Source organism: Sceloporus occidentalis, unplaced genomic scaffold (genome assembly GCF_023333645.1).
Source record: "Sceloporus occidentalis isolate IW3139 unplaced genomic scaffold, rSceOcc1.0.p SCAF_1, whole genome shotgun sequence".
Lineage (NCBI taxonomy): Eukaryota > Metazoa > Chordata > Lepidosauria > Squamata > Phrynosomatidae > Sceloporus > Sceloporus occidentalis.
The window spans coordinates 239078363-239089754 of record NW_028316981.1 but is presented as its reverse complement, the minus strand read 5'-3'; the positions used below and the strand labels follow the sequence as shown (position 1 = coordinate 239089754).

The window sequence follows — 11392 nt, the reverse complement described above, 5'->3', positions numbered from 1 at the left end:
AGTATTACCTGCGCAATGCGTGGGACCCTGTATCAGCTGGGACAGGCCCATGGCCGCCATGGTCTCCATGAATTCCCGAGCCGCACCAGATGGAACAGAGCTTGTCGTGAGGGAGATGTTGAAGTCACCCAGGACAAGAAGCCTGGGTGCCTCCAACATCAGCTCAGCAACCAGCTGTGTCAGCTCGTTAAGGGAGTCCGCTAATGCACGGGGTGGCCGGTACACTAACAGAATCCCTAGACTGTCCCTAGCCTTTAGGGTCAGGTAAATACACTCGATATAGGTGGTCTGTCGGAGGTGGTTCCTGGTGAGGGACACGGTGTTCCTATGTACCAAGGCCACACACCCCCCCCCGCCCACCTAACCTGCGCTGGTCCTTCACCGAGTACCCGGCAGGGAGGGCCTGAGCCCACACAGCATCCCCTTCAGGCCCCAGCCAGGTCTCGGTAATGCAAGCCAGGTCACACTTTGAGTCCTCCAGGAGATCCTGGAGGATGTGGGTCTTGTTATTAATAGACCTGGCATTGCACAGGAGCAGCGACAGGGTTTGTGGCACGGTTGGAATGACCCTCAGGTCCTTCAGGTTGGGAGGGGGACAGGAAGGCGAGATAGATATGACGCATCTATCCCGTCTTCCCCTGGAACGAAAGTCCCTTCTCCCACCGCCATACCTCCCCCTGCCCCACACAACCTCGATTGGGGCTCCGCCCACCAAGGTGTTGTCCCCGGCCCAGGCATCCCCCACATCTCTATCCCTCCCCCACCCTCCTATGGCTGTTAATGGAGCAGGGGCTAGCCACTGTAGGCATTCCCAGCTCCTAAGGCTATTCTAGCCTCCTGCACCCGCAGCTGCGCAGCTCGAAAAACCCCGGGAGGAGGCCGCCCGGCGAAAGGCACAATCCCAGCGGCAGCGGCGTCGGCGGCGTCAGTGGTCCCTTGCGCAGAGGAGGCAGAGGAAGAGAAGTCCTCCTGGGCCGCTGCCCAGATGGGAGGGGGGCGAGCGGCAGCGTCTCTGGCGGGGAGGCCGGGAGCCAGCTTTATGGGGCCGCTCTCACCGGCCCCGCCCCTCCGAAAACGCCGCTCCAGCGGCGCAGAGAAGTCCTCCTGGGCCGCTGCCCAGATGGAAGGGGGGCGAGCGGCAGCGTCTCTGGCGGGGAGGCCGGGAGCCGGCTTTATGGGGCCGCTCTCACCGGCCCCGCCCCTCCGAAAACGCCGCTCCGGCGGCGAAGAAAAGTCCTCCTAGGCCGCTGCCCAGATGGAAGGGGGCGAGCGGCAGCGTCTCTGGCGGGGAGGCCGGGAGCCGGCTTTATGGGGCCGCTCTCACCGGCCCCGCCCCTCCGAAAACGCCGCTCCGGCGGCGCAGAGAAGTCCTCCTGGGCCGCTGCCCAGATGGGAGGGGGCGAGCGGCAGCGTCTCTGGCGGGGAGGCCGGGAGCCGGCTTTATGGGGCCGCTCTCACCGGCCCCGCCCCTCCGAAAACGCCACTCCGGCGGTGCAGAGAAGTCCTCCTGGGCCGCTGCCCAGATGGGAGGGGGCGAGCGGCAGCGTCTCTGGCGGGGAGGCCGGGAGCCGGCTTTATGGGGCCGCTCTCACCGGCCCCGCCCCTCCGAAAACGCCACTCCGGCGGCGAAGAAAAGTCCTCCTGGGCCGCTGCCCAGATGGGAGGGGGCGAGCGGCAGCGTCTCTGGCGGGGAGGCCGGGAGCCGGCTTTATGGGGCCGCTCTCACCGGCCCCGCCCCTCCGAAAACGCCGCTCCGGCGGCGAAGAAAAGTCCTCCTAGGCCGCTGCCCAGATGGAAGGGGGCGAGTGGCAGCGTCTCTGGCGGGGAGGCCGGGAGCCGGCTTTATGGGGCCGCTCTCACCGGCCCCGCCCCTCCGAAAACGCCGCTCCGGCGGCGCAGAGAAGTCCTCCTGGGCCGCTGCCCAGATGGGAGGGGGCGAGCGGCAGCGTCTCTGACATCTTCAGATGTAAGTACTTGTAAGTAATGGGACTTGCACCCACGGCGCGCACCCCATTAGATCTTCTCAGGCGCGTGACGGGCTCTTCCGGTGCAGCTTTCAGCGTATGTGCGTTGTAGTGTGAACACTGGTACTTGAACTTAGATATGTTGTTACATTATCATTGACTGATTTGCCAAGCAAGACATTAGTGTTGGGCCAGATCATGGGATTTAAAGAGAATGGCATACAAGTTGTGACAGTCAATGTTATATGAGCGTATTTTGCCAATGGCTCTTTAAAAAATGCATGGCTCTTTTTGTCCAGTGGCTCTTCTTGTCTTTTTAAAGTTGCCTTCCTCCAACCTAGACTTTTACCTACATGGGCTGTTGCTGTTGTATGTCTTCAAGTCATTTCTCCGAGGCTGAAAAAGTGTGACTTGTCCAAAATCATCCAGTTTTCAATAATCTAGCACTCAAACCACTGTGCCACTCTGCCTCTTACATGGACTACTAAGGCCATAATATAATATTTGCCTAGGTGGGAGTTAAACATTTGAGGGAACTGACAGGTGGGGAAGACTGTCCACAAGCATTGTACAATTTCTCAAATTCGCTTGGTCATAACTGCACCCCTCTCTTCTTTTCACCCCCATCCCCAACACATACACACTACTAACTTTTCAAATGCCTTGTTTGTTAAAGGTTGATAAAATGATTTATTTCAGTTGGGGGGCATTGATCCACTGCAAGTATAGCAATGATATGATAGCCCTGTATTAGTATTTAAAGGGGTGTCATGTTGAGAATGGAGCAAAAAATTTCTGCTGCTCCAGAGACTATGAATGCAAGCTACAGGAAAAGAGATTCCATCTCAACATTAGGAGGAACTTCCTGACAGTGAGAGTTGTTAGACAGAGGAACACACTTCCTCAGAGAGTGGTGCAGTCTCCTTCATTGGAGATTTTTAAACAGAGTCTGGATGGCCATCTGTCGGGGGTGCTTTGATGTGTGTTCTGCATGGCAGGGGGTTGGACTGGATGGCCTTTGAGGTCTCTTGCAACTGATTCTATGATTCATATGGACTGGAGTGGAGAGGGCTGAAAAGATCCCCCCTCAAGGCTCAAGGGCCTTGGTTTTCTGCTAAATAAATAAGCCACTTCCTCTACTTCCATACAAGGCTCACTACTATTACTCCTCCTTCTTCTTCACATTACATATTTTTTCTTCTTCCCCAAACCTAGCTTTCCTCTGTTCCCAAAACAAAGTTATTTGACCTGGACTCTCTCCCTCACTCCCTTGCTCCCTTCTCCCTGCCAACTTGCCAAAATGATCACAGTTTGGCTGCTGTAACAACAGAAAACAGGATTTGAATCTCCACTCAGCCACAGAAACCCACTGGGTGACCTTGGGCAAGTCCCACTCTTTCAGCCTCAGAGGAAGGCAAAGGCTTGGTACAAATCTTGCCAAGAAAACCTCGTGACATGTTCACCTTAGGGACACCTTGGAGAAGGACTTGAAGGCACACACCAACAAAGAAGGCATGTTTCAGCAGTTCTAATATATCTTGTCCTAAGGCACCAGACGCTCCCAGCTAAATGCATGAAATGTATTATCAGTGATATCATCATCATCATCATCATCATCATTCAATATGAGAGAGGGAAGTGAGGAGAAGGAATTGGGAACAGTTGCCTGCTTCATGGTAACTTTGCTAATTCAAATTGTGGCGATAAAAAAAATAACCTACTAGACATTATTTAACCTTATTTTCTCTCCTCAAAACAACAACCCTGCTCATTTAGAAGCAGGGAAACCAGGTCTGACTGACTTTAAAGCCAACCCATTGGCAACCTTTTCTTCACCCCAGGATAAATCAGCTTGTGGTATAACAGGCCTAGAATACTAATACTTGTAACCTGGTTTTTTCCAGTCCACCAGTCAATTTCTGAACAATGCTCATTTATATCCATACTCGTGCAGACATGAATTTATCAAACTTAATTCCAGAGCTGCTAAATACTTGTTATCCCTTGCTTATCAGTGTTTAATTAGTGTACTGCATCAAAAAGCTCTGACTTCCGGTATAGGATCACCATTGTGTCAATTACTTGTATGGTTTAATACAGAAAGTCTAAACAATGAGATCATGTTAGGACAGAATAAATGGCATAGTGAGGTTCAGTACATATGACCTGCTTGTTTGCAGTGGCTTTTCCCTCTCTTCTGCCCTGACAGCCCTTGGGGTTGAAATTTAGTTTCAGAAGCAGCACATGAGATGGTAAACCTGTGTCTGGATGACACCACTTCAAACTAGATAGCAACTTGCAGGGCTGAATGCTTATCTATATGTATAAATATTCATACATATAGGAAGACTCCATGATATATTTATGTGAGTCAGTCCCAATCACTATTCAGGAAGTATCTCATGGGATATTTGTTTTTCTAGACTTTCTTGATGTGAGATTTTAACTGTCTGTTCATTGCTTTTTCTTACTGTGTTCTTTCTCCTACCCCATGTCTGCCGTCTTAAATAAATAAATAATAAAAACTTTATTTATATACCGCCCTTCGAAACATCAGGGCGGTTTACAGCAATAAAACTACATTCAATACAATACAATTTACAATTTAAAAACAATACAATTAAAACAATAAAAGAACTTGTGCCAAATCGTAAGTTGCTAACAGAGGGGGGAGGGCTCTCAGGGGAAGTATCAGGGGTAAGCCTGTTTAAAAAAGAACGTTTTCAGCCCCTTCTTAAATTGGGCCAGGGAGGTTGCTGAACGGAGCTCGATGGGCAGCGAGTTCCAGAGAGTAGGGGCCGAGGTGGAAAAGGCCCTTCTGGTGGTGTTGACTAATCTGGTCTCTGGAACTCTTAGCAGATGCTGCCCAGTAGATCTGAGTGTGCGGGGCGGATTGTACGGAGAGAGGCGGTCCTTTAAGTACTCTGGGCCCAAGCCATTTAGGGCTTTATAGGTTATGACCAACACCTTGTATTGCGCCCGGAAGCGAATAGGCAGCCAATGTAGGTCTTTTAAGACCGGTGTTATATGACTGGTCCTAGGTGTATTAGTGACCAGTCTTGCTGCCATATTCTGCACTAATTGCAGCTTCCGGGTATGGTACAAGGGTTGCCCCATGTAGAGCGCATTGCAGAAATCCAACCGAGAGGTGACCAGAGCGTGTACCCCCCGGCTCAGGTAGGGACGCAGCTGGTGTATCATCCGAAGCTGATAGCAGGTGCTCCTGACCGTCGCATCCACCTGAGATGTAAGGTGGAGCGATGAGTCAAGGAGCACCCCCAGACTGCGTGCAGAGTCCTTCACGGGAAGCGTGATCCCATTCAGGACAGGTGGAACCACCGCCATCCCTGGGCCAGGAGGACCTATCACAAGTACTTCCGTTTTCTCTGGATTCAAGCTGAGTCTGTTTTCCCTCATCCAGCCCATTACCGACTCCAGACAGGCCTCGAGAGGAGAGATGCCATCCCCGGTCACTGCATCAGTCGGAGACATAGAGAAAATTATTTGGGTGTCATCAGCGTACTGATAACCCCGCGCCCCATGTCTCCGGATGATCTCTCCCAGCGGTTTCATGTAGATGTTAAAAAGCATGGGAGACAGAATGGCTCCTTGAGGGACCCCAGATGTTAGGGGTCTCCTGTCGGAGCACACGTCTCCCAGCTGCACCATCTGGAACCTCCCAGAGAGGTAGGACCGGAACCACTGAAGCGCAGTGCCCCCGACTCCCACCTCTGCCAGGCGCTCCAGAAGGATACCATGGTCGATGGTATCGAAAGCCGCTGAGATGTCTAAGAGCACCAGCAGGGACACGCTTCCCCTGTCAATACTCAGACGGAGGTCATCGACCAAGGCGACCATGGCAGTCTCAACCCCGTAGCCCGCCCGAAAGCCAGTTTGAAATGGGTCTAGATAATCCATTTCATCCAGGATCGATTGGAGCTGGATCGCAACCGCCCTCTTGATCACCTTACCCACAAATGGCAACAGCGATACAGGCCGATAATTATTATGCATCAGGGGATCAAGGGAGGGCTTTTTTAATAAAGGTCTTACAATGGCCAATTTTAGTTTTGATGGAAATTGCCCATCCTTAAAAGATGTATTGATAATCCGGTGTAACATTGAAGTTACCACCGGTCCCCCCTGAGCCGCCAGCCATGAGGGACAGGGATCGAGAGAGCAGGTCGTCTTCCTAACACTCCCAAGGATCCTGTCCACATCCTCGGTACTCACAGACTCAAAGTGATCCAGCTTAACCAAGTCCACGGAGGCTCTGGGCACCTCTATTCTGGTCTCTGCTCTAATACTGGCGTCCAGACCTTCGCTTATCCGAGAGATTTTATCCACAAAGAAGTTGTTAAATCGGTCACAGCAGGCCTTAGAAGGTTCAAGGATCTGGTTCGGGGCAGGAGGGAGCTGAGTTAGCTCCCTCACAACCCTGAACAACTCTGCCGGACGCGACTCCGCGGACGCGACACGTGCACCATAGAACGAATTCTTAGCTGCACGTATCGCCTCTCCGTAGTCCTTCAAGAGATGGTCTAGGAGAGTCTGGTCAGATAAGCGCTGGTGTTTCCGCCAGCGGTGCTCTAGCCATCGCAGAACCCGCTTCCTTGCCCGGAGATCTTCCGTATACCAGGGCTTTCTTTTGGAAGCAGGTCTGAGAGGGCGCTTGGGAGCGATACTGTGTATAGCCCTAGAAAGATTGATATCCCAGATATCAATCAGGGCATCAACAGAGTCTTATATCAGAGGTGGACAAAGTGTGGCTTGTGGGCTGCATGAAGCCCTGGAAACCCCTAAGTTTGGACTGGGGGACCCACCAGAACACCTGTCCAGCTCTCTGTGTGTATTGTGTGTTGTCAAGTCACTTGACAAGTGTATGAGTATGTGACTTGACAAGTGTATGAGTATGTGATTTGCCAAGACTACCTAGTGGGTTTCATGGCCAAGCAGGGAATCGAACCTTGGTCTCCACCGCCATAGTCCAACACTCAAACCATTATGCCACTATCTCCCCCCTTCCCCCTGGCCAAACCTGCTGTAAAAAGCAGTGATTCTCTTCAACTAATCCTCCCAAACTTCCCCAAAACACCAAAAAGAGGGGTGAAATTGCCCTTAAATTAGCCTAAAGGGCAGCCAGAAGTAACTAGATGTGAAGAAGTTACTACCGGTTTTAAAACAGGTCTCCCTTGGGCCCAAAATGCCCCCTAAACCCCCTAGAATTTGACTTCTGAGGTTGACAAAAATGGCTGATGGGCTGCTTTTTGTCCACTCTAGTGTAGATCTTTGGGGAAAGGCATTGCCTCTGTTCCACTTCCATCACAATCATGTTGGAAAGAACATGAGAGAAAACCTTCCTGGGGACTGCTTCCAGATTGTGTAACTCTTTCCCTCTCTTTCCATCAGCAGGCAAAGTACTTTTTTATTTTAGACAGGTCTTTGACTCTTAGGCTGTATCCAAATGGCAGAAATAATCTAATTTGATATCACTTTAGGCTCATTCACACTATGAAATAACCCGGTGTGGAACCCAGGTTATTTCATAGGCATTCACACTGCCCCTGACTGCACTCAGTGCAGTTTGCGGAGGGGGTCCCCACTTGACCAGAGACATTTGGCATCAGGTCATCCAGTGAGTCCTTTTCACGGCGCCACAACAATCCGGATCTTTGGTAGTGAGAATTCACTACTGGATTGATCTGGATTGCGTGGGATCATTTTGAAAATGGAGGTGCCTCCATATTTAAAATGATCTGGTGTGTCTACCACCTCTTCTTCCTCCTCTTCCTCTCCCTTGCCACCGCTGCATCCTCTTATGTCCTCCTTCATCCTCCTTCCTCTTTCTCCTTCCCCCTCTTTCTCTCTCCTCCTCCTATGAGCTTCTTCGTCCTCCCTACTCTTCCTCTCTCCCCTCCTGCCACGATTGAATCTCTTGTGGCATATTATCCCTATGGCCATTCCCCCAAGTGTGGATGGCAATATGGATTAAATGCCACAGAGAGTTTTGATCGTGGCAAACCATAGTGGGGACTTTGATCTGGTATGGGATCACTGAGGAGACCCAGATCTCCTCGCTACAAAACATAAGTGTGAATGACCTCTTTAACTACCATGGCTGAATTCTATGAAATTCTGGGAGCTGTAGTTTGTTGTGACACCAGAGTTTTGCTGTCAAATCTCTGTTAGGAGTAAATCCCAGCACCTGGATTGATCCCACAGAACTTGGAGCAAGTGTGAGAGGACAGCCATAAAGCTGACATTGCATTCATTGCCTCTTTGGAAATTAGGGTTGCCAGGTTAGGCCAAAACCTAAGATCTAGAGATGTCCTACTGTGATGTTACAAGGCTGATGCTACATGGGAAGACCCTGGTGATGTTACAAAGGGTGATATAAAGAACAGCCCCTGGTGATGTCATTGAGCATGATACCTTAAGCACAAGACTTTTAGCATCAGTCTCAGTTGCAGAGACGAGGCTATTCAAATAAAACATACCAAGTGTATCAAGTGAGGACTATAGCCAGCCAGCCAGCCATATATACATGCTAATCTTTCAGGGCAATATTCTCACCCTGATAATTTCCCCCACTAACCCTGAGGACAGGAGAAAAGGTGCCAAGTCATGAAATCTGGGAACCTACTGGTAACAGATTCACCAGCTCCACAGAATTTTGGAATGCTATGCCTCCCAGTGAAAATGCAGGGGGAGGGGGATTAAAAGGCAAGTAGCCTAAATATTCCAGAGACACCAGATCCTGTCTGATCTTGGAAGCTAAGCAAGGTCAGATTTGGTTAGTACATGGATGGGCCAACAAATCCTAGATGGTGGAGGCTTTATTTTAGAGGAAGGAACTGGCAGAACCCCCTTTGATATTGCTTGGTTAAGAAATCCCTATGAAATTCATGGGGCCTCCATAAGCCATAAGGCAACTTGAAAGAATATACAGACAAGTCGACACCCGTAGGAGTCATTCAAACAGGAAAAAGAAAAGATGGAAAGGTTAAAAGGCCAGTGAAGCCTAAGTCCACATTTACTGGTTAATGCTGGAATCTGATGTTCAACCCTGTCTCAAACTATTTCTGGAGAATAATGAAGACCAGATAAAAACACCAATAAAACTTTTTTTTCTTTTTGCCTGCAATGTTAAATTCTCTCTCAAAAAAAGGAGGGGAAAATATGTCCATTCCACAGAAAACAGCTACAGTGATTACAACTAAATTTAGACCAGGAATGGGAATTATGCAGTCCTCTAGATATGTTTGGACTGCATGTTTGGACTGCAACTCCCAGCAGTCCTACCCAGCATAAGCAATGATGAAAAGGGGCTGCATTAGTTCTTTCCTTAGCTAATGGCTCACAGGAGAAGATAACATCATCTGGAATTGTTCAGAAATCTGAAACACTTTGTTAATCCATTGTCTGTGCCACAACAGTTACAGCTTTTTTCTGTTTTTTAAGATTAACTGCACCTATAACATTTGGCATTACTTATTTTTATTTGTTCTCAACTAAATGAGCAAAAGAAAGATATAATGTAGAAGAAAAGGAATGGGAGTGAACTGCTGTGTGGATGTCCCCTGCCTTTGTACAGATTACATAGAGCTACACACCTTAAACTTCTACCATTCAGAGCCAGATTGTTGTGGGGAGACTAAGCAACAGTGTGGCTGAGGGCATTCATAGATTGTGTGAGGGAATTAATTCAGAAAGCCCTGTGTATATGGTGTTTTGTGGGGGGAGCTATCCAGCTTTTTAAAATGTTTCATCACTTGCAGAAATAAATAGTAAATTAATATGCATTTCAATTAGATGTTAGGACTGATAGGTTGCATTTTTTTTCTGTTTTCCTTTCATTGTCATTGCTACAGTAATAGCAGGTGGGGGTAGAATGTTTGTTAGAAAATAAGACTGACACCTCTATGTAATAGGTGGCACCATGTTATACACTATAACCATACAGTAATTGCTAGGCATTAATAGATCATCATCTTGCAGGAATCAGTTTTGTCAATTCAGCATTTCCCAGGCAGAGGATGGTGAAAGAGATTTCTAGACACAGAGTCAAGTCAGCGCAGACTAAACCATCTGAGGTAGTAGGCTCAAGTCTATGAAAGCTTATGCTACCAACTTCTGTCTTTCAGTTAGTCTTGAAGGTGCTGCAAGATGCCTTTGCTTACTGACATAGCAAAGAACAAGGTTGTATAAATCGGTGTAATTCACTATATTACAACTGTGTTCAAGCCTGGATCAAAATGCAAACATCGCAAGAAGGTTCCTATGATCTAATACTGTAGAACATCTGTTTTTTAAAATCTACTAAAATCTACTAAAGCATAGATAGCATTTGAGATGTAATATTTGTGTTCAGTCCCAGAAATCCTGGATTGAGGCCGTCTTCAGCAAAAGAGAGTGTACAAGAATTGTACCAAGTTCCAAAGATCCTCACAGGTACTTTGCTTCTTTTTCTTTATTTTGACTGAATTGTACAAGCAGCGGTAATAGAAATTTTATTTTAAAAAACCACATTACAGTACTAATATGCACTGTAACAATGTTAGAATTAGAACAGCCATCTTCTAACTTGGTATCCTCTTCTTCTTTTTCTTTCCCTTAGAGTGGCAAGCACCCTTTATAAACTGCTAATTTAATCAGCACACAGTTTGTAATCCATGAGTTATTATATTGCCATAATACCCATCCAGTTAGATCTTGCACTACTATTTGCTTAAATATTGAATGAAGAGAGAGATCTTTATCACAAGTGCCTTGTGGAATTGTGGAGCAGTTTTAATAGCACTACAAAGTGTGGTAGTTACAAACTAGAAAGTTCAGCTTGACAGAGCTAGAATAAAGCCAGGGAAGACATGATGATAACTATACCGTATATACTCAACTATAAGTCGACCTCATGTATAAGTTGAGGGCAGGTTCGGGGGCCAAAACTATGGATTTTGATATGACTCATAGATAAGTCAAGGGTAAAACCTAGGGTCATGTAACAAACAATCTAAAGGATGAAAAAAAGAAAAACAATGCCAAAGAACTTAGAAAATTCTAGCAGGCATAACTGCACTCATACTAAAGACTGGATGGATGAGAGAATGGAGGGAGGGGGTCAGTGGTGCAATACTACAAACAATACTATAATATGAAAACTGTGCAACACTGCTTAATGCAAACATCAAAAGGGGTTGCATCCATTCAGCTTTGCATGTAATAGGAAATGGACAATTAAAAAGTACCCACAGCAACTTCAATAACACCTGGGTCTGCTTGTTTGATAATCTGGGCTAGGGTAAAGTAAGCTTTTGCAAGGCATAGTCTGCTGCTTGACTGTGAATGAGAAAGGATTTAATATTGCCTGAAGCGGCTGTAGCTCTTTCCATGGGTACATAGACTTTCTGGGGGTATGAATTTTGGAGCTG

General features: G+C 47.9%; 1 protein-coding gene across 1 annotated transcript in view; it reads left to right on the top strand.

The window, feature by feature from the left end:
• The first annotated feature begins 10000 nt into the window (after nt 1-10000).
• TRPM6 (transient receptor potential cation channel subfamily M member 6) overlaps nt 10001-11392 on the top strand; it is an 87430-nt gene continuing 86038 nt past the window's right edge. Inside the window, exons 1-2 of the mRNA XM_089480182.1 lie at nt 10001-10057; nt 10336-10415. Coding sequence (XP_089336308.1) covers nt 10001-10057; nt 10336-10415 — 137 coding nt within the window. The remainder of the gene's footprint in view (nt 10058-10335; nt 10416-11392) is intronic.